This window comes from Gopherus evgoodei, chromosome 4 (genome assembly GCF_007399415.2).
Source record: "Gopherus evgoodei ecotype Sinaloan lineage chromosome 4, rGopEvg1_v1.p, whole genome shotgun sequence".
NCBI classification, from domain to species: domain Eukaryota; kingdom Metazoa; phylum Chordata; order Testudines; family Testudinidae; genus Gopherus; species Gopherus evgoodei.
Window position 1 is genome coordinate 89,421,152 of NC_044325.1, and position 23,655 is coordinate 89,444,806.

General features: G+C 45.2%; 1 protein-coding gene across 4 annotated transcripts in view; it reads left to right on the top strand.

Moving 5' to 3' along the window:
• Window positions 1–6,097: 6,097 nt before the first annotated feature.
• PRMT3 (protein arginine methyltransferase 3) overlaps window positions 6,098–23,655 on the top strand; it is a 123,371-nt gene continuing 105,813 nt past the window's right edge. The window contains exons 1-5 of one of the 4 annotated variants that reach the window (XM_030560160.1): window positions 6,098–6,287; window positions 6,365–6,491; window positions 15,829–15,911; window positions 20,720–20,769; window positions 22,311–22,413. In XM_030560160.1, the coding sequence (XP_030416020.1) occupies window positions 6,263–6,287; window positions 6,365–6,491; window positions 15,829–15,911; window positions 20,720–20,769; window positions 22,311–22,413 (388 nt within the window). In that variant the 5' untranslated portion in view covers window positions 6,098–6,262. Of the gene's footprint in view, window positions 6,288–6,364; window positions 6,492–14,676; window positions 14,697–15,828; window positions 15,912–20,719; window positions 20,770–22,310; window positions 22,414–23,655 lie in introns of those variants that run through there. The other 3 variants (XM_030560163.1, XM_030560159.1, XM_030560161.1) reach the window with 3 other exon arrangements.

The following is a 23,655-nucleotide window of genomic DNA, read 5'->3' on the forward strand; positions in this document are numbered from 1 at the left end:
AAGAGGGGAGCTTGGCTGGTGGTGGGTGCTAAGCACCTGCACCTTTTTTTTTCTGTGGGTGCTCCAGCCCTGAAGCACCCATGGAGTCGGTACCTATACCCCTCAGTGCATCTCTGCAGCTGCAGGGGTTCTTCACCTCCTTCTCCCAGGCCTGGGGAGAAGCTCTGAGAGTTGTTTAGCTTAGTGGGGCAGCACTGAGGTTCCTTGGCAGAGGGTCTCCATGTTCAAAGGTGACATGTAGGAGGGTGTATGTGGGGGTCACATCCCCCCCCATATATCTGCCAGGGTTTGCCAGCCCTGCTCAGTCACATGGTGTGACTGGCCCCTCTCCCTGCTTTGCAGCTGTCAGAGCCAGTGAGTTTCAAGCTGTGCCACATGGGGAGAGGCAGAAGCAACAGCTGGGAGTTCCAGGGAGGGGCTCTTGTTTCCAGGAGGGGAAACTGATTGTAAGAGGGGTCCTGCCTGAGGGGTGTGTGTGACTTGAACTGTTGTTCCAGGGACAGCTGAACCTTTAAATTGTCTCTCCACTTCCTCGCTAATAGCAGGTACAGGTGGTCTCTGCCTGTTCTTTAGAAACAATTCTGATGTCTGACCAGACAAACTCACTATACCAAACACAGCTTGCAGAATATTTAGCCATAAAGAATAACGAGATCTATAGAAAAGATTCATAATCATTGCAAGATGTATGCACAGGTAATAGTTAAGGAATAATGTGTTTATATTGAAAGCATGGTTTATGGACTGGGAATAAAAGTTAATCCCCACTGGATATTATGTCTGTGATTGTCATTGTATAATTCCCCACTCTGAACTTTAGCGTCCAAAAGATGGGGTACCAGCATGAATTCCTCTAAGCTTAATTACCAGCTTAGAACCTGTAGCGCTGCCACCAACCAGGAATTCCAGTGCCTGGTACACTCTGGTCCCCACAAAACCTTGCCCGGGGACCCTCTGGATCTTAACACAAGGAAAGTAAACCCTTTCCTTCACCATTGCCTCTCCCAGGCTTCCCCTCCCTGGGTTAACCTGGAAGATCACTGTGATTCAAACTCCTTGAATCTTAAAACAGAGAGGAAAATCCACCTTCTCCCCCTCCTTCTCTCTCCCCCTCCCAGACTCTCCCTGAGAGAGAAAGTAATCCTAACAAGAGAGAAAATTAACCTTTCTCCCCACCAATTCCCTGGTGAATCCAGACCCAGTCCCCTGGGGTCTCACCGGAATTAAAAAAAAAAATCAGGTTCTTAAACAAGAAAAGTTTTTAATTAAAGAAAGAAAAACAGTAAAAATTATCTTTGTAAATTTAAGATGGAATATGTTAGAGTCTTTCAGCTATAGACACTGGGAATACCCTCCCAGCCTAAGTATACAAGTACAAATTAAAATCCTTTCAGCAAAATAAAAGTATGAACTCCTCCCAGCCAAATACACATTTGCAAATAAAGAAAACAAACATAAGCCTAACTCGCTTCATCTACCTAGTACTCACTAGTCTGAACTTGTAAGAGAGAAACCTGGCTGCACATCTGGTCCCTCTGAGCCCCCAGAGTGAACAACAACCAAAAACTAACAGCACACACAAAAACTTCCCTCCCTCAAGATTTGAAAGTATCCTGTCCCCTGATTGGTCCTCTGGTCAGGTGACAGCCAGGCCCACTGATCCTACCAACCCCCTACAGGCAAAAGAGATATGAAGTACTTCAGTTCTATTAACTCTTACTTATCTGTTTATGACAGTGATAAACCATTTGGTTATGCTGCTGCAGAAGAGGATCTGGGGGGGTCTTGGGGATTACCACCTGCCTATGAGTCAGCAGCAATGTGATGCAGCTGCAAGGAATTGTCTGGCCTTGCTCCATCCCAAAACTTTTAATGGAAAACCACCAGAGCCCACTGCAAACCATCAAAAACACTTGAAGGTAAAAAAAAAGGAACATTACAACAGACAGGGCCTCACCCTGATGGTCTAAGCATAACACAGAGTGGGAAAAGGCACTCTGGATCCTTTAACTGAGGAGACATCTTGGGGAGCAGGGATGTTCTCATGAAAAACTGAACCCTGGTTCCTGTGAAACCAGCCAGCTAAGCTGCAGACTGACCTTGGTGTGAGGGCGGGACCCCTATTTTATTATGTTTTTGTTTTATGATTTTGTTTTGTATGGGAACCGTTTGTTTCCATCACTTTATCTCATTTCTAGTTAAATCTTTACCCTTTCTTAAATAAACCTTTTGTTTTATTATAAGTTCTCACAAGTGCTGTGTGGTTCACAGTGGAGTGGCGATTAAGGTAAATCCAGTAAACTGGGGTAAGCTGCATCTTTGTGGGCAGAGGATCTGGGATTGGTGTGAGTAGCCAGTAACGGGCTGGATATTATAGGGAGACACTTCTATGGGATTTGAGATTGGGGTGCACCTATTGTTAACCTGCAAGATGAACAGAGGGCTCGCATAGCCCAGAGGAGAGTGCTTGAGTGGCTGAAAGGTTGGGAGCATTAGGAAGTTGAAACCCAGCCAGGCCCAGGCAAGAATCCCTCACACTGGACGCAGGGGGTAACAAGAAGACTCACAGTCCTGGGAGGCCCAAGAACCATCATACATCTCCACAGGTTCTTCACCACCCCATTTTTCACAGGAGGGAAAGGGGAATATACTGGGATAATGTGGGTTACATACACAACAGGGTGCAGGTGGGAAGTAGAGGGCTGTCCCTGCATCGTAATAAAAAGTTGACCTTTCTTCTTCATATGGCTGATGTAAAGGTGGAGCAACAACTATAATTTTATATGCAGATGGGTAGCCAGATAAGAGTGTCTGGAGTAGCATATTGCTGTGATACCTCCATATTTGTGAATTGGGCATTGAGTCGTTATAGGTTCCATGGTCTGTTAATAAAAAGACTGAAGAACAACAAAAAACAAGCCTGAATGTGTCTGTTGCCCAGCGCACATTGCACACAGAGTGTTAAATTTCTCGCATTTTTAGGAAGCATGAGAAGGGTTATGGCACTAGTTTGGGATTCAGGGGAGCCAGATTCAGTTCCCTGCTCTGCCACATACTTCTGCTGTATGACCCTGGGCAAGTCACTTATCATGTAATCAAGACACGTGCAGGCCTGGAAGAGATTTTGAAAAGACATCCAGCCCAGCCCCATGTGCTGAAACAGGACCAAGTAAACCTAGACCTTCCTTGTCAGATGTTTGTCCAATGACAGGGGTTCCACAACCTCCCTTGGAAGCCTATTCCAGAGCTAAACTACCATTATAGTTGGCAAGCTTTTCCTAATATTTGACCTTAATCTCCCTTGCTGCAGATTAAGCCCATTACATCTTGTCCTATCGTCAATGGACAAGGAGAACAATCCTCTGTGCGTGTGACTACACTGCAAAGAAAAACTCACAATGCCGTATCTCAGAGCGTGGATCAATTGACTCAGGCTCAGGTTTGGGCTTCAGGACTAAAAACTGCTGGAGCCTGGGCTCTGAAACTTGGCGAGGGGGAGGGTCAAAACATCTACACTATTATTTATGGCTCTGCAGCTGTAGCCACGCAAGCTTGAGTCAAGTGTCCCAGGCACTGAGATGCAGTCCTGCGGGTTTGCAGGGAAGATATACCCTTGAGAACAGCCCATAACTTATTTGAAGACTGTTATCAAGTCATCGCTCCCCAAGTTTATTTTCTCAAGACTAAACATGCCTAGTTTTGTTTTTTTTTAACTTTTCCTTCTAGGTCAGGTTTTCTAACCTTTTATCACTTTTGTTTTTTTTTCATAGATTCATAGACTCTAGGACTGGAAGGGACCTTGAGAGGTCATCGAGTCCAGTCCCCTGCCCTCATGGCAGGACCAAATACTGTCTAGACCATCCCGGATAGACATTTATCTAACCTACTCTTAAATATCTCCAGAGATGGAGATTCTACAACCTCCCTAGGCAATTTATTCCAGTGTTTAACTACCCTGACAGTTAGGAACTTTTTCCTAATGTCCAACCTAAATCTCCCTTGCTGCAGTTTAAGCCCATAGCTTCTTGTTCTATCATTAGAGGCTAAGGTGAACACGTTTTCTCCCTCCTCCTGATGACACCCTTTTAGATACCTGAAAACTGCTATCATGTCCCCTCTCTTTTCCAAACTAAATAAACCCAATTCTTTCAGCCTTACTTCATAGGTCATGTTCTCAAGAACTTTAATCATTCTTGTTGCTCTTCTCTGGACCCTCTCCAATTTCTCCACATCTTTCTTGAAATGCGGTGCCCAGAACTGGACACAATACTCCAGTTGAGGCCTAACCAGCACAGAGTAGGGCAGAAGAATGACTTCTCGTGTCTTGTTTACAACACACCTGTTAATGCATCCCAGAATTAGGTTTGCTTTTTTTGCAACAGTATCACACTGTTGACTCATATTTAACTTGTGGTCTACTATGACCCCTAGATCTCTTTCTGCCATACTCCTTCCTAAACAGGGGGTTGCTCTCCTCCGGGCTCCCTCCAATTTGTTGACAATTTTCCTAAAGTTTTGCGCCCAGAACTGGACCCAGAACTCCTGCGGTGGCCCTCCTAAAATGAAGCAGTGTGATACAATTACCTCCTCAGTCCCTAACACACCTAAGAATATTAGCTTTCCTTGCAGCTGCATCACATTGCTGCTGACTCATAGGCAGGTGGTAATCTCCAAGACCCCCCCAGATCCTCTTCTGCAGCAGCACACCCATTGCCTAATCCAGGGGTTTTCAACCTGTGGGTTGCAACTCAATACTGAGACACAGACTGTAAAGCACTGGGTCGTGGTGGCTCTGGTCATCACTGCTAACCAGGCTATTAATAGTCCAGTTGGCAATGTTGCCCGGCTAAGGCAGGCTAGTGCCTACCAGTTTGACACTGCGCTGCACCCCGGAAGGGGCCAGCAGCAGGTTCAGGTCCTAGGTAGGGGCGTGCTGCCCCGGTCCTAGCACTGGTGGTCAATGGGAGCGGGGGGTGGTGCCTGCAGGTGAGAGCCATGTGGAGCAACTTGCGTAGGGTGACCAGCAGTCCCATTTTATAGAGACATTTCTGATTTTGAGGGCTTTTTCTTATATAGGCACCTATTACCCCCACCCCGATTTTTTACACTTGCTATCTGGTCACCCTACACTTGCGTGCCTCCAGCAAGGAGCTGGACCTGCTGCTGGCCGCTTCTGGGATGCAGCACGGTCCATGCTGACAGGATAGGCAGGAAGCCTATCCTGCCTATCCAACCCCCTGCCCCATCCCTGAACTCCCTGCAAACCCAGAGCCCCTTCCTGCACCCCAAGCCCCTCATCCCCTCAACCCAGAGCCCTGACCCATTCATGCACCCCAACCCCCAGCCCTCCCAACCTGGATCCCCTTCCTGCACCCCAAACCCCTCATGCCTAGCCCCACCCCAGAGCCTGCACCCTCAATCCAGAGCCATCACCCCCTCCCACACCCCAACCCTGAACACCCCAAACCCAGAGCCTCCTCCTACAGCCCAAACCGCCCATCCCTAGCCCAGACCCCCTCTCACACTCTGAACCCTTCTGCCCCCCAGCCCTCAGCCCTGCACCCCAAACCCCTTGGCCCCAGCTCCGTTGGGTCGCAGGCATCAACACTTTTCTTCAACTGGGTCGCCCTAAAACCACTGCCGGGGGGGGCCGGGGGCAGTCTGTCTTCCCAGTGGGGCGGGGCAAGGCCGGCCCGGCCCCCCGCGGAGGTTCAATGTCCCCAGGCGGCACGCGAGGCGCTCGGACACCAGGGTGAGGGGCCGCGAACAGCCCAGTGCGAGTTCAAGGCCGGGCTGTCCTGTCTGCGCTCGCCCCCGAACGTCCCATTGCCGCCTCCGGCAGCGGTGCCACGCTCCGCCCGCGAACCAGGGCAGCCGGCGTGACCCCGCCCACACTCACGGGAGGAGCCCGGGATCCTCCCGCAGCCAACCGAGCCAGCGCCCCGCCCCGCCCCGCTTTCTCACACCGGCCATGGCATGTTTACCCACCTGCTGTCTGGGGCTATTTCCTCGCCGGGCAGCAGGGGCCGCTCATCCGAGCAGTGCCCCCCTCCTCCCAAGCCCTTGGAGCCCCTCTTGACCCATTCTGCTTCTGGCGTCGTAACCTCGGCTCCGCCCCTCCACGCACATTCTCTCCGAACCGTATTGGGCGCTGTCTGTAGCGACAACCCGGAAGTGGGGCGGGGCGGGGCGGGGCGGCCGCTGTGCTACCCGCACGCACGTGGGCGAGCTGCTGGTGCGTGGCGCATTCCGTGGTGTCTGTATGTGTTCCAGGGCAGCCCCTGCAGGTGGGTACCCGGACAGCCCCGTTCCCCCGCCCGCGGGGCAGCGCGCGGGTCGCTCACCCTCTCCCTTGTGCCCGCAGCTTCGGGGCCCGGCCGGGCGGCGGCGGAGGAGGAGATGCCGGAGCTGTCTGACAGCAGCGGCGAGGAGGCCTGGGAGGATGAGGAGGACCTCGCGGAGCTGCAGACCCCCTGCCTCTTCTGTGACCGGTTCGTGCGCGCAGCCGGGGAGCTGGTGCTCGGGGGCCGAGAAGGGAGCGGCTACCTCGGTGCCTCGTGTCTGCTTCTGGCTTGATGCTGGGGGGGAGGGGACCTTGCGGGCAGACCGGGCACCGGTGACTGGCTGGGAGAGGCCCCGCGGGTGGCGTCCCGTAGTCTCCCCAGTTGCCCGTTGCTCCCTGGGGTGATGCCCTTCCTTCCACCTTCTCGCACCCGCTTGTCTCCTTGAGCGCCTGCTCCGAACCCAGCTGCCTTCAGACGAGCGGTTTGTGTTTGCGGTGCTGTTTTCTCAAAGCAAATATTCTAGAGCACGTTATTCCTGCGTGTTTTCCTGTTAGGCGAGGCCAGCTCTGCTGCTGATTTGCTGAGTGATTGTGGGTAACTCGTGCTCCCTTTCTCTGCCCCTGTTTCTGTTCTCATTCACTGTGTCTTGTCTGCTTAATTCCTGTTCCAAAGTTTACGATCTGATGCTGTAGGTTTCTACAGTGCCTCGCATAATGGGTCTCTGATCTCAGCTGGCACTTTTAGTTGCTATTGTAATATTAATACTAACTTTAGTTCGTAGGTGGGAATAGTGATGGGCACAGGTTGAGAAAATAAATAGATCATAGTTTGAGATTTGCAGTTCTTTTGCTAGAAAGATTCCCCAGGGTCAAGGTTAAAGTAGGGGAAAATTGTGTGTGTGTGTGTTTGTTTGTTTAAAGATTGTGTTTCTGGGAGGAAAACAAAGGGCTGTCTTTCTCTTGACTCTATTCCTCAGCAAATAGAGGCTTTTAGTCTCCTATGACATGAGTGTCATGTTGTCTGGAGTGTCTTATGATTGCCTGCCTCAAGGCAGACTCAAAAGCAGGGCAGACACCTCAAACTGGAGGTATGTTCCGCAATTAGATTTCATTAACCCAGTACCAGATGTAAACTCCCAAAGTACTACAATAGTCTATACTGTAACTGGGAAATTACCGACCAGTCAACTTAACTTCTGTACCTGAAAAGATAATAGAGTAAACAATTAAGAAATCAATTTGCAAACACCTAGAAGATAATGAGGTGATAAGTAATAGTCAGCATTGATTTGTCAAAAACAAATCATGTCAAACCAACTTGATAGCTTTCTTTGACAGGGTAACAAACCTTGTGGATAGGGAGGGAAGCGGTAGATATGATATATCTTGACTTTAGTAAGGCTTTTGATACTGTCTCGCATGACCGCCTCATAAACAAACTAAGGAAATACAACCTAGATGGACCTATAAGGTGGGTGCATAACTGGTTGGAAAATCATTCCTAGAGAGTAGTTATTGTTATACCAATATAATAAAAACCAGCAGGATCTTATTAAGGGGGTTAAGGCAAAGATGCCACATTTATTGTAAATATAATAGGCAAAAGATAAAAGCAAACAGCGTTGTTTTACTACTTATTCCTATCACTATTTATTCCTTATATACATACACACACATATATATTCATTCACACAATCATTCATTCAGGTTTGTATAGGTGTTATAGTAACCAGCCTAGAAGTTGCTCATGCCAAGTTACTGGCCAGGTATCTTGGTCATGAGGATGGAGCCGAGTCTGTGTCAGATGCACCTGATGCTCCTGGAGGTTGGCAGCAGAACCAGGGACTCAAAGTCCTCAGTTTTTAGAGTCCATTTTTATAGGAATTAATTCCTATGTTAGTCTTTGGGAACTGTTTCATCCTGCTGTTGTTGACTCAGTCAGCAGATGGCATGTTCCTGGTGGCTCTACACCGTTTAAAATGGCACATTCCTTCCAGATGTTTGAGGTGGATCCCAGTTTACCCTCCAGGGGTTGTCTGGTGGTCCACTTGACACATTCTTTGGCTGATGGATCCTTTCCAGGCTGGCACCTCCCTAACCATTCACGTACATCAAACATTCATCAACATACATTCCATATCTTAACCATATTTTAATTTACTGTCTCCACTACTTTTGGGGTGTATGTTAATTCCTATGAGATTTCCTCCCCTGTAATCACAGAGGGTGGGAGTCTGTTTGTTTACATTGTATCAATTACAGCTTAAGGCTAGCATAGTGTTTACTTCAAGAACAAAGTCAATTAACTTGTTTGTAAGTTTTACATAGTAATAGAGTATCTTTCACAGGACAGATACAATCAGTGTTTTCTGCAGATAGGAGCTTACAAGTTTTAACGGAAGAACTGCAAGATTTTTCTACTTGGTGAAACTGGGGGATCACTGTCACTTGGGGGAATCACTGTTAGTACCTTTTTTTAATATCCCTACATTATCACTGGTTTACAGTCATGCTGGAAGGGCATAATGAGTGGGACCCCTCAGGGATAGGTTCTGGGTCTGATTCTGTTCACATCTTCGTCAATGATTTAGATAATGGGCATAGTTATAAAGTTTGCGGACGATACCAAGATGGGAGAGGTTGCAAGAGCTGTGGAGGATAGGTTTAAAATTCAAAATGATCTGGACAAACTGAAGAAATGGTCTGAAGTAAATAGGATGAAATTCAATGAGGACAAATGCCAAGTACACCACTTAAGAGTACACACAATCAGTTGCACACATACAAAATGGGAAATGACAGCCTAGGAAAGAGTACTATGGAAAGGGATCTGGGGTCATAGTGGATCACAAGCTAAATATGAGTTAACAGTGTAACACTTGCACACAAAAAAGAAAAAATAGCTAACATCATTCTGGGAGTATTAGCAGGAGTATTGTAAGCAAGACGTGAGAAGTAATTCTTCCGCTCTACTCCGTGCTGATATGGCCTCAACTGGATTATTGTGTCACCACAATTCAGGAAAGATATGGACAAAGTCCAGAGAAGAGCAACAAAAATGATTAAAGGTCTAAACAACATGACCTATGCGGGAAGATTGAAAAAATTGGGTTTGTTTAGTGTGGAGAAGAGAAGACAAGACTGAAAGGGGACATGAGAACAGTTTCAAGTACATAAAAGGTTGTTACAAGGAGGAGGGAGAAAAATTGTTCTTATTAACCTCTGAGGATAGGAGAATGGGCTTAAATTGCAGCAGGGGCGGTTTAGGTTGGACAATAGGAAAAGCTGTTAAAGAGGTTAAGCGCTGGGATAAATTACCTAGGGAGGCTGTGGAATCTCTATCATTGAGGATTTTTAAGAGCAGGTTGGACAAACACCTGTCAGGAATGGTCTAGATAATATTTAGTCCTGCCTTGAGTGCAGGGGACTTGACTAGATGACCTCTAGAGATCCCTTCCAGTTCTATTATTCTGGTCATATAATGGAGTCAGCCCTTTTAGATGCTCCTGTTTATCTTGCCACCCAGGCAAGCTGGACTGTGATATAAATGGTGATTTATGCCAGAAATCACAAAATACTCATGTTACATCCAATCCCAAGAGACCAATCACTCAGGTGGATATGCATTCTAGATTTCACACCAAAGGCAACCCTGGGAGCTTACTATAGAATTGGCTAAGGGCACATCTACACTTAAAATGCTGCATAAGCACAGCTGCAGAGATTTAATGCTGACCCTCTTAAGTTGATGGGAGAGAGCTTGTCCAGTAGGCTTAGGGCGTGGCTACACTTGCAGATGTAGAGTGCTTTGAGTTAACCAGCCTTTACAGAGCGCAGTGGGGAAAGCGCTGCAATCTGTCCACACTTACAGCTTCAAGCGCAGTGGCATGGCCACATTTGCGGCACTTGTAGTGGCATTGGGAGTGGTGCTTTATGGGCAGCCTGCAAGTGACTGCAACGTGCTTTTAAAATGGGAAAGGTGGGGTGGAGTGTGACAGGGAGTGTGTTGTATGTATGTTGGGGGAGAGAGTGTGGGTTTTTGGGAGGCTGAGAACATGTCAGCATGCTGTCTTGTAAGTTCAGACAGCAGCAGACCTCCCCTCCCACTCCCCACCTCTGTCTCTCACAGACAGCATTCCACGGTAACAGCTTGTATGCTGGCTGTCAGAAACGGAGCTTTGAAAGGGCATTTCTGCATTCCTACAGGAGTTCAAAACAATGACAAGAGTGGTCACTTGACTTAAGGGGATTATGGGATGTTTCTGGAGGCTGATCAGAGGGCAGTAACGCAACACCTTGTTCACACTGACACCCGGGTGTTGTAGCCAAGGCACAGTAAACATTATTCTTCTTGCCGAGGTGGAGTACTAGCAGCCCTGTTGCCGAGGAGTCAGCTCTATGTGCCTTACCAGTGTGGACGAGTAGTAAGCTAGTGCACCTAGGACTTCTTTATTGCACTGTAACTCACAAGTGTAGCCAAACCCTTCGCTACTGTCTCTAAGGGAAGTGGGTTAACTATGTGGGTGAGAGAAGCTCTTCTGCTGTCATAGCGCCGTCTACACGAGGAGTTAGTTATACTGATCTGTGTTGCTCAGGATTTTTCATACCCCTGAGCAACATAGTTATATAAGTCTAGTATAGACCTAAGTAAAGGTTTATCATCTGAGAAAAAGGAACGATAGTTATTGAGAAGTTAAAGTGAGTAAAAATATATGTACAGGTAAATTAATCTGTGGTTTCAAAAGATAGCAGAGATGTAGTAATCTACCAGTTTCTCAAAAGTCTTTTAGGGCTATAACTCTGGGGATCTCCATCTTCTCATTTGGTTACTCTGCCCTGTTAAAATCCCAACAGTCCGGAGATGAAGAATTCTTCCTTGTGTCCATATTTATAGCTTCCTTTCACAGAAATTAAGCTGACAGCAAGCATGTTGTTCCCTTCTTTGTGGAGGAGCTAGGGGAAGGAATGCACTTAACAGAGTCTTTGATCTTTGATCTCGCACACAATGACCATTTGCTTTCAATGTTCAGGAATTAGCACTTCCCTGTTAAAGTTCTTCATTTACATTACACTGACATTTTTCTCACTTGATAGGTTACTTCGTTACAATGCAAATGTTGGCCATTATATTTTAACAGGGTACAGATAAGTGCAAACAGTGCACGCAACATCCCACCAGTTTTTCATGAAGTTTAAACATTAAATACATGTTATCTGTTTTAAACTATACTAACACACAAGTGAGTTGGTCTAGCCTCCGGGTGTGAGTTAAGCAGTTCTCAGCTGACCCCTAGGCCTTGGCCAGAGCTGGCATTTGGCGTACCATCATCCCTACTGATACCTGGCATACTTCATTTTATTGACAAAAACTTGATGTCAGGTTATGATTTTCATGTGCTTACCGGTAAAGAAGACTGGTTTCAGAGGGATAGCTGTGTTGTTCTGTATCAGTAAAAACAACGAGGAGTCCTTGTGGCACCTTAGAGACTAACAAATTTATTTGAGCATAAGCTTTCGTGGGCTATAACCCATCTCATCAGATGCAAGGAGTGGAAAATACTGTAAGCAGGTATAAATATACCCCACATGAAAAGATGGGAGTTGTCTTACCAACTGGAGGTCAGTGCTAACGAGGCTAATTAAATTAGGGTGAATATGGCCATTCCCAACATTTGACAAGAAGGGGTGAAAATTACTTTTTGTAGTGCTAACGGGGCCAATTCAATCAAGGTGGATGTGGCCCATTTCCAACAGTGGATTAGAAGGTGTGAGTATCAACAGAAGGAAATTTACTTTTTGTACTGACCCGGCCACTCCCAGCCTTTATTCAAGCCTACTTTGATGGTGTCAAGTTCACCAATTAATTCCAGTTCTACAGTTTCTTGTTGAAGTCTGTTTTTGGTTGAAGAATGACCACTTTTAAGTTTGTTGGTGCGTGTCCAGGAAGACTGAAGTGCTCTCCTATTGGTTTTTGATTGTTACAGTTCTTGATGTCTGATTTGTGTCCGTTTATTCTTTTGCAGAGAGACTGTCCAGTTTGTCCAGTGTACATGGCAGAGGAGCATTGCTGGTACATGATGGCATATATCACATTGGTAGATGTGCAGGTGAATGAGACCCTGATGGCGTGACTGATGTGGTTAGGTCCTATGGTGGTGTCACTTGAATAGATACGCGGACAGAGTTGGGCAATGGGGTTTGTTGCAGGGATTGGTTCCTGGGTTAGTGTTTCTGTTGTGTGGTGTTCAGTTGCTGGTGAGTATTTGCTTCAGGTTGGGAGGCTGTCTGTAAACAAGGACTGGCCTCTCTCCCAAGGCCTGTGAGAGTGAGGGTTCGTCCTTCAGCATAGGTTGTAGATCCTTAATGATGCACTGGAGAGATTTTAGCTGAGGCTGTAGGTGATGGCAAGTAGCATTCTGTTACTTTCTTTATTGGGCCTGTCCTGTAGTAGGTGTGACTTCTGGGAACCCTTCTCTCAGTCGGTTTCTTCACTTCCCCAGGTGGGTATTGTACAGGGTGGAAGCTGATTTAAATCACTAGTTAGGAAGACTCAATTTAATCATGGATTTCTACATAAAAGTGCGTTCTTGTTGGTTGTTATAACCTTTATACATATTCTTCACAGCTCAGAGATAGAGGTAGGATTCATTTTTAGAAGATACACACTATACATTTTTTAAGTGATTTATTTTGAAAACTTTTCAGATTAGTTTTACTGCTATATCAGAAAATGGATGATTGGTTATTTCATTTACCAAAGGTAATTGAAGGAGATATTTATGAAGTCATTGGGAGGTGCTCTATCTCCAGTTCAACAGGTTAATCATTAATATTTGGAGGATTTTCTTGCCATACTGTATTAGGAGAACATCACCAGACAGACATTTAAATTGTTTTTTTAACAAAAACAGCAACGTTATGGATTTTTTTGTTCAACAGCAAACATGATATTTTAACAAAACAAGCATATGAATTTTTCAATTTAAACGTTCAAGTTTTTTTAAAATCAGGTTTGTTTTTGTTAAAATTGTTTTTAACTAAAATAGTTAAATGAAATTAAAAAAAAACTCACAAAAATTAAATTAACTTTGTCAGCCAGGTCAACATGAGAAATTTTAAAATATTGGCTTCTGCAGCAAACTCAGTCATCTTCATCTTCTAGTTTGTTCATAATCTGGAAAAGAAAAACAACCTTTCCTGCTTTTTCAAGTCTCAAACGATTTCTCAGATTTGAATGAATTAGTCCAAAGGAAGAAAATATTCTTTCTACACTGGCAGTGAGATTATCACTTCAGCACTTCTGAATCCAAGTGCTTAAGTGACTTTCACCAGTTCACTGGTGTGACTTTCTTTAAAACATCATCAGCAAACATATATTTCGTGAATGTTTCTTATTCCCAAACTGAGTCTCTTTTATGGCCTGCTGCCATTATAGGTTTTCCCTTTTCATGAGAGAATAGTATGGTAGATCTCAAATTAATGAAGGCTACACTCAGAAAGACCTCCAGACTTCTGGAATAAACTATTTGAGCAGCATCACTTTTGTTTCTACTGCCTGTCCCTCCCTTCTCACAGTTATCTCCAGACTTCCTCTCCTTGTCCAAAGCTATTCCACACTCAACAATCTTCTATTCATTGAACTTTTTGAAACTTTGCACCTTTTGAGAGAGGCAAGGGATTGACTCTGTGTACACAAATTTGTAGAGGGACAATAGGTTTGAGGTCTGTTACTTCACACCTCTATATATTTATTTAAAAACATTTTTGCTGTTAACAAGCATGTTATCTCTGGAGACACACATTCTCAGTTTGAGAACTGGAACACTAAGCATCTCTGATTTTTATTTTTTAGACTGGGCATTGAGTCCCATTGGGTATATAGAAAGATTAACCTAAATAATCTATACAGAAACCCTTGGAACCCCATAAAATTAGGTCCCTAATCCATGAACTATTGGAACTAATTTACAAAAATTTTCTTAAACATTGCATGAATATATTGTCTCATACTATAGAATTTATAATCCCTATTCCATGATGAGATATCTTTGAGCTATAATGTACACCTCTACTTTGATATAACGTGACCTGATATAACATGAATTTGAATATAACGTGGTAAAGCAGTGCTCCTGGGAGGCGGGGCTGCACGCTCCGGTGGATCAAAGCAAGTTCGATATAAAGTGGTTTCACCTATAATGCAGTAAGATTTTTTTGGCTTCCGAGGACAGCATTATATTGAGGTAGTGTTAATTAAGATACATCTTTATCTTTAGATAATGCTTTTTGAGGAAAAAACCTTAAATGAAAAAAATCCAATGATTTTTTTAGAGGGATTGGAGCAAATGTGATTGTATCTGAGGGCTGGCTGTAAACAATGGATGTGGTCTGGATGAAAGCTGGAGGCAAGTAGGTGAGTATAGCAGTCAGTAGCTTTTTGGTATAGGGTGATGTTCATGTGACCATCGCTTATTTGTACTATAGTGTGCAGGAAGTGGGTCTCTTGTGTGGACTGGTCCAGGCTGAGGTTGATGGTGGGTTGGAAATTGTTAAAGTCATGGTGGAATTCCTCAAGAGCCTCTTTCCCATGAGTCCAGATGATGAAGATGTCATCAATGTAGTGCAAGTAGAGTAGTGGTGCTAGGGGACGAGAGCTGAGGAAGCGTTCTAAGTCAGCCATAAAAATGTTGGCATACTTTGGGGCCGTGCGGGTACCCATAGCAGTGCCGCTGATTTAAAAGTATAAATCATCCCCAAATCTGAAATAGTTATGGGTGAGGACAAAGTCACAAAGTCAGCCACCGGGTTTGCCGTGACGTTATTGGGGATACTGTTCCTGATGGCTTGTAGTCCATCTTTGTGTGGAATGTTGGTGTAGAGGGCTTCCACATTCATAATGGATATCACACCTTCTTGTCAACTGTTGGGAATGGCCACATCCACCCTAATTGAATTAGCCTCATTAGCACCGACCCCCCCACACTTGGTAAGGCAACTCCCATCTTTTTATGTGCTGTCTATTTATACCTGCTTACTGTATTTTCCACTCCATACATCTGATGAGGTGGGTTATAGCCCATGAAAGCTTATGCTCAAATAAATTTATTAGTCTCTAAGGTGCCACAAGGGCTCCTCGTCATTTTTACTGATACAGAATAACACGGCTACCTCTCTGAAACCTGTCTTCTTTACCAGTCAGCACATGAAAATCATAACCTGACATCTAGCTTTTGTCAATAAAATGAATCCTGTGGGAAATTTTAAAACAAAAATCTTGGTGTTTGTCTGTCATGTTATCTCAAAGCACTCCACAAAAAACAATTAGGCTACTCAACTTTGTGGTGGTAGGTAAGAAATATTTAGGCACCACTTAATACTTCCTCTACTAAAATGCAAAAGTTTGTTTAAATGATTTATAACATCAGCATGGGATAGGTTAGACTCTTTCATGTATGTCACACCAAAAAAAAAAAAAATCAAATTTTAAATTAATGTTATAATACTGTTGACTTAATGTATATTCATCTCTCTCTTTTTACCTGCAGGCTGTTCAGTTCTGCTGAAGATACATTTTCCCACTGTAAATCGGTGCATCAGTTTAATATTAGTAACATGATCCATAAGCATGGTAAGTACTTCTGTGATAATTTTTAACTCTTTGCCATGAAATGACCATTTTATTTAAATTTTTTTTTGTGGACCATAAAAGAAACATTTTTTAAAAAGGAAAAAAAAACCCTCCTTCTGAAGACTTGGCAAACAAAACATATTTCTGTCTGGGCCATTTATGCCCTACTAAGCCTAATAAAATTCCTATACAACATTTCAATGTTGGGCACTTTTTGTCCTTTATTTCTATCAGTAAACCGGTTCTGTCTACAGTTTAGACAGAGCTTAAGTGTGAACAGCATCTGACAGTTACTGCTAACATAGCTGAGTGCATCTACCCAAGAGCCATCTTCCCTTCTTAGCTCTTTCTGCTTTTTCATACCTGCTACGCTAAACAGCCATGTTTGTACTAGGGCATTCTAAGATCTGAAAATGCCTCAACTGTTTTTCACCGGGTGCAGTCCCATCTACATTTATAATTCTGCTGTTGCCAGGGGACCCATCTTAAAAGGTTGTTATCCTTTTGACACGTTGGGGTTTAAATCATTTTAAATAAGACCTGTTTACGCTGCAGAATAGAATTGCTTTATAGTGTCAGGGCAGTCATGTTGTAACCAGGGTCCCTGTCATGGTTCTACAAGTAGTGTAGGATAAATCTCAGAAATTATTTACTAGGGAGAGAGGTGGATGTGGATTGGATGTGAAGTGAATAGGGAGACATTAAAGCAGGGTGGTAGATATGGGAGCTCCTAGTGAGGGGAGGTTGATGTGAAGCAGATGGCGGTGAGGGGGTGGAACTGATGGAATTACAGGCACTCAGATACTAAGATATTACAGTGACGGATATGGTAATAAGAACCTAGATAGGGATTTGTCACGAAGTTTGAGGGAGACAAGGCCCTGCACCTCCGGCTTCCTGCAATTCACCATGACTCTCAGTCAGCCAGTAAAACAGATGGTTTATTTAGATGACAGGAACACAGTCCAAGACAGATCTTGCAGGTACAGACAACAGGACCCCTTCAGTTAGGTCCACTTTGGGGGTAGTGGTGGTGGGCGGGAGGGGGTCAGGGAGACCAGAGCCCCATCTGGGCTCCCCTCCGTTTTCCCAGCCAGCTCCAAACTGAAACTCCCTCCAGCCGTCTCACTCAGCCTCCGCCTCCCCCCCCCACCCCCGGCTCCTACCCCAGCCTTTGTCCAGTTTTCCGGGCAAAGGTGTCACCTGGTCTCCAACTCCCCTCCTGGGTTCTCTTGTTACGTGCTCAGGTATCCTCCCTCAAGGAAAGTCTCCCATCCCCAATGCAGACAGTTCCAACAGAACTCTTCTGAAACCTTCCCAGGTCAGTACTCCCCACTCAGTATTCAAAAAAACCATTAAGAACATTCCCACTTCGTCACATCTCTCCCCACTTTGAGACTGAACTGAGTGGGGTCACTTTAGCCAGTGACCTGGGGAAGTTCAAACCTACCAACATTCCCATGGATGCACCAGCATCCCTCCCATTCCTTGGTGGGAATTACACCAGGCCCTTCCAGTTTCATGCCCACTTTAGGTCGGGTATGCTCGATGGCACTTGTAGTCCACATGTGGTAAGGCTTATGCGGCCTGTGCCCTTTTCCCACTCCAATACCCCTGGGATTTAAACTGGGATTGGGTCTTCTCCCAGCGTTCCAGTCTGGAGGGCTGTAATTCGGGCTCTCTTGGTTAAGAGCCCCCATTTTGACCTTGGCCACCCTCTGGAAAGGCTCCTGTATGATGGGCAAGGGCCTTAAAGCCATTTTCCCCTTGTCCTGGGCTTTTCTTACCCTCTGACATGGGCGACAGGACCGGCAATACTGTCAGACAGTAATAAAGACCCCAGGCCAGTAAAAGTTCTGTAGCAGCCTCTGCCTCGTGTGCCAGATTCCCTGGTGCCCTGACAGGGGAATGTCATGGGCCAGGTACAGCAGCTGGCTGCAATACTTCCGGGCTACCAACAGCTGTCTCCTAATTCCTCTCCCCCATGCCTCCATTTCCCCTGGAGAAGCCCATTCTCAGTATAAGAAACCCTTCTCCCACAGGAACCTTTTCTGGCAACCTCTCCCTCGGTCTGTACCGCACTGAGGTCGGCCAGATCCCTTAGCTTCTGCTCGGAGGGATCTTTCTGCAACTTGGTCTGGAACTCAGCAGCTGGGACAGGGATGGGGACCTGCTCCCTCTCTGGCTGGGCCTGAAGCCTCAGCCACCCTGAGCCTTGTCCCTGGGTACTCCTTCCTCACTGGGGTAGAGTCCTGCGGCTTTGGCAAGGTACCCTTCCCGAGGTTAGGGCGCAGTGCCCCTCGCTGGCTTTGGGTCATGACCAGGGCGTTCCGGTGGTTGCTTGGCCAGTATTCCAGGTCCCTCCCATTAACACCTCAGTGGGCAAATGGTGGTGCACCCTCACATCTTTGAGGTCCTCCTGCCGCCCCATTTCAGATGTACCCTCACCACAGGCACCTTGAATTGGGCCCTGCCTACCCCCGTCAGGGTCGGATAGGTGTTGGGCATCACTTGATCTGAAGGTACCACCTTGGGCCGGGCCAGCGTCACCTCAGTGCCTGTGTCCCAGTATCCATCGACCTTCCTCCTGTCCACCTCCAGGGGAGCGAGGCACTCGTTCTGCAGGGATAGCCCCGTGCCCACCCTGTAAACAGAGAACCTTATGTCCGGAGCATCCAGTCCTCCAGAGGAGCTGGCCTGGGGCACTCCTCCCTCCTGAGCAGTTGGGAAGCTGTCAGCCCCCATTTTCTGGGAAGCTGGCCCTTCATCTGGAAGGGTCCCTACCCAGTTAAACCTGTGTGGGTTTGGTCTGCTCGATCTGTCCTTGAGCTTGGGGCACTGGGTCCATATGTGGCCTCTCTGGCCACAATGATAGCAGCTCATGTCCCGTTGGTCCCCTCGAGCCAGTTGGTTGGTCCTGACGCTGGATGCTCCCCAGTTCTCCATGCTCCCCCTTTGGGAGGTCTCAGGGTGACGCTTTCTCTGCATCATGGCGGACCTGTTCCTTTGGGACTCCTGCCACCCCCGACGGGCTGTTCACAAACTCATCGGCCAGCTGCCCCGCACGTCGCGGGTCCTCTGGCTTTTTGTCCACCAACCATAGCCTCAGGTCGGATGAGCACTGTTCATACAGTTACTCCAGTACTGTTAGGTTAACTAGGTCCTCCCTAGTTGGGGCCCCTTCTGCCCACTTGTAGGCGTATCCCTGCATCCGGAGGGCCAGTTCTAGATATGTGACCTCAGGGGTTTTACGCGAACTCTGGAACCTTTTCCGGTACATCTTGGGAGTCAGCGCAAACTCGCGTAGCAGGGCCTTTTTGAACAGTTCATAGTCCCTTGCCTCCACCCCTTTCATTCGGCTGTACATTGCCACAGCTTTGGGGTCCAGTAAGGGGGTGAGAAACTGGAGCCTGACTGGCCGGTCAACCCTGTGCAGCTCGCAGGCATTTTCAAAGACATTCAGGAAATCATCTATGTCCTCCCCTTCTTTACGCTGGGCCAGGACACCCTTATCAAATCCCCATGCAGTCCTGGGTCCCCCATCACTCACCGCAGCTGGGGGTTCACTGCTTCTCAGCTTGGCCAACTCCAGCTTGTGCTGCCTTTGCCTTTCTTTCTCCTCCAGCTCATGCTGTCTCTTTCTCTTGTTCTTCCAGCTCACGCTGTCGCTGCTTTTTGCAATCTTCCAGCTCTCTGTTTTACTCCTTCTCCCATTCCAGCCATTTGTTCTTGGGAGCAAGAGGAGTTATTTAAGTTAAGGGCCAATGTTAGCCCAAGGACAAATGGCTATAAACTGTCCATCAATAAGTTTTGGTTTGAATTTGGATGGTTTCTAACCATCAGAGGAATAAAGTTCTGGAACAGCCTTTCAGTGGGAGTTGTGGAGGCAAAAAAACCTAACTTGTTTTAACACTGAGCTTGATAAGTTTGTGGAGGGGATTTTATAGGTCAGATTGCCTACAATGGTATATGACCTATCTGTGACTGTTATTAGCAAATATCTCAATCACCAGAGGTGGGACACTAGATGGGGAGGGCTCAGAGTTATGACAGAGAATTATTTCCCAGGTATCTGTCTGCTCGGTTTTGCCCACATGTTCAAGGTTTAACTGATCACTGTATTTGAGGTAGGGAAGGAATTTCCTCCCAGGTCAGATTGACAGACCAGGGTGGAGGAGAGGCCTTTCGTCTTTCTCTGCAGCATGGGTCACTTGCTGGTTTGAACTAGAGTAAATGAAGGATTAATATAGCAAGCTAATGGAATAGTTCTGTTGCTATAGTTGCATAGCGAATATGAGATATGTTTAAACCACTTTTGTTGCTGTGCTGCATAGCCAGTTTAAGGGATTGTTTGTCATAAATTAGTCCTAGCTGACACAGTTTATTCAATAATTAGAAAGCTGCTAATGTGTATCAAAATTGTCATGGGATAAAATACCAGCATTTATACTCGGGTTTCTAGCCAAAGAGTCTTACTATCGATGTTACTGTGGATGTTGCGGCCTTTCTCAGCAGGCCAAATGGAAAGCTGTTTGCTAAGTGACAGAATTCCCTCTTAAATAAGCTATGTTTACATGTGTTCAGTTTTTAGTGTGTAGCAAATATAAACTGAAGACAGAATTAAAGGATCTGACACTTAAGTCCTGAAGAAAAATATCAGAATAATGTAGATGGCAAATTAAGATAGGGACACTGCTCTGAATATTAGTGTGCACCCCTGGGAACACTGGCCAATTGAACAACTAATTAACGTTCGCACTGTTGTCAAATGTGATTTTATGTTACATGAGCTGTTTTTTATTTTGCAGCACTTGAGTTTTATGGATACATTAAGCTAATAAACTTTGTTAGAATGAAGGTAAGTGGACAGTTTATTTAATTTTTTACTTTGTGCATGGGGAAAAAGATATTTTGAGTTTGTTTTTATGGAATAATTCTGCATTAAGTCTCTAGAAATAAGTGTGGAAATTGATTTAAAATTTATAAATGAATTTATGCAGATCTCTGAGCAGCTTAAAAGGTTTTTAGTTTTTATTTTGTAAAATCCACCTTAAGTAAATTAAAAGTATTTTAAAATTGAGACACAAGATTTATTCATCCAGGGCAATTTTTCCTGTCTCCTATAAAGTCCAAGTAATTGGCCTTCATGTGATTGTGCTGCATATTGGGGTTTGATGAAATGAGTGGAATTTACCTAGCTGGCCCCAGTTGGAGTAACAACCGCTGCTCCATTCAGTTTAGGGAAGGGATTTCCTTGCCACTGGATCCATGTCTGTACAGAATCACACTCTGGTAGTTAAGACTAGATTACATAAGGTGGGTAGAAAGTGTAAAAGGAGAAACCCTAAGTAGTACTGGAAGTATTGCGCACTTCTAATTTGATTGTTTTAGGCCCTGTCTCTGTTTTACTGATGTCAGGATATCTGGTTCAGAGCTGTAGTGTAGTAGGGGCTGCTTCATGTCCCTGTGTACACTACAACTTATTAATGTGTTGTAACTCTTTCTCCTGATTCAGTTTAGTTTTAGCATGGATGAGGTCTTACACAGCTTAGCATTTTTGAGACCTGTAATGCCCAAGCATGCTTTCATCTTCAGGTCGTATGGACTTGTTAATTACATCTTACTATTAGTCCTGTGAGGTAGGTAATTGTTGCAATGTTGCAAATGGAGAAACTGATGTTTCGAGCCTGATTTTCCCCTCAGGATGTGCTGAACATATGCAACTACTTAGAGCTGTGAGGCTCAGCACTTGTAAAAACTGGGCTCTGAGTGACCTACTCCAAGTCACAGTTGTTGTCAGAGCCAGATCTGGAATCCAGGAGTACCCGTCTCTAGTTTAGCAATTCTCAACCAGGGATCTAGGGCCCCCTGGGGGGCTGCAGGCAGGTTTCAGGGGGTTCTTAAGCAGGGTCGGTATTAGACTCATTGTGGCTCAGGGCAGAAGGCCCCTGCCATGTGCTGAAGCCCCCAAGCCCTGACATTTGGGGCTAGGGCTGAAGCCGAAGCCTGACCAATTTAGCTTTGTGGGGCCCTCTGTGGCATGGGGCCTTGGTCAGTTGCCCTGCTTGCTACTCCTTAATGCCAGCCCTGGCTTTTATATGCAAAAAAACAGTTGTTGTGGAACAAGTAGGGCCTGGAGCATGTTGCGGGGGGGCGGAGGGGACTCAGAAAGAAAAAGGTTGAGAACCTCTGCTCTGCATCATGTTGCCAAGTAATGCTTCTCTCTCAGCTTTTGCTACAAGGTTATTTTAATAAGTCGTTTAGACACTTGCAGCCCAGGTGATTTTAATGATGGGAGAAAAGTGAAACTAACATAGTTGTCTTGTAGTTTACTTCTTAAACTAAGGTCCTATGATTTTGAAGAACCTTATTTCACATGCTCATTTAACTTCTGTCTAGAAACCAACTGCAGAGTACTTGAATTCTCTCGGCAGCCCACTGCCTTGGGAGGAAGAGGAGTACTTGAAACCAGAGCTAGAAGATGATCTATTACTTCAGTTTGGTAAGACTTTTCAGTCAGAGTATAGCCTACTAGAAAATTAAGTGAATTCGTCCCTTTCCTAGTTTAGTACATCCCAGGTGAGACAATATCCGTAGCTGTAGATGGGCTAGATTTACATTTCCCAGGGCAATGGACTATCCAAAAAGGTCATGTGAAGTGATCTATGAATATTTTGTATCAAATGAAAAAATAAGAGGTTGTATGAACAGATTGGGGAGGGAGTGTCATACTTAACTTTGAATGTTTATGGAATTTCCATTCTTATGCTGCAGCAAAACATCTTTGAATATTCCATTTGGGTACTTAAAATTAATCCCAACACATACAAATAAACACATTAGAGGAAGATCTGTCATTGAAAACTACTTCACGTTTTCTATTTGTTGTCTTTCATTAGGTACCCAACAAATACAATAATATAACAAAATTATACATTATAGAATTGTGTTTCCACCTTGGAGTTCTGATGACCTATACAAATCACTTGTTTATCTCACACAACTTATATCTATGTTACTTGTATTCTTCCTCCCCTTTGCCAATACTATTTTTGTCACTCACTTGGTGTATCTTTCCTTCATTTAAATTGTAAGTTTTGTAGGGCAGGGACCGTGCCCTATGTTTGTACAGTACCTAGTACAAGGGGGACCCTGTCTTAATTAGAATTTTCTGTATTGCAGTAGCACACAAGACAGTAGCACCCAGTTCCTAACCAACTGATAGCTAGGGATTTTTCTGAATATACTGCTGACTTGCATGTTATACTTGAGCAAGTTGCCAAGGACCAGATTTCCAGAAGTGCTGTGTACTCACAGCTCCATTTGATGTTATTAGGAGTTAGAGTTGTTCAGCACTTCAGAAAATCATGCTGCAAATGTGTATCTCACTTTTACCTATTGAGTAAAATGAGTATTGACCTACCAGCAGGGGTATGATTTTTAAATCCAATTATTCCTGTTATTAGAAATTATTCTCTCTCTATATAGCTCTGGTTCATTTTTTAGAACATCCAAACTGTATCTAGAGGAAGCTATGATTTTGCTGTTGATCCACTGAAGTAACTTCCAAGCTGCTTGACAAAATCTAAATAACAAGGTTCTCTCCAGGACTTCAGGAGCAATGTCCTGTACTTCATGACTGTTTTACCAATGGCTTGTCGTGGCTTTGACATCCACTTCAGTCCTGTTCTGTGGCTTTATTTGTGCTTTACTCTGTGCCTCCATTGTAAGTGTTTTTGATGGT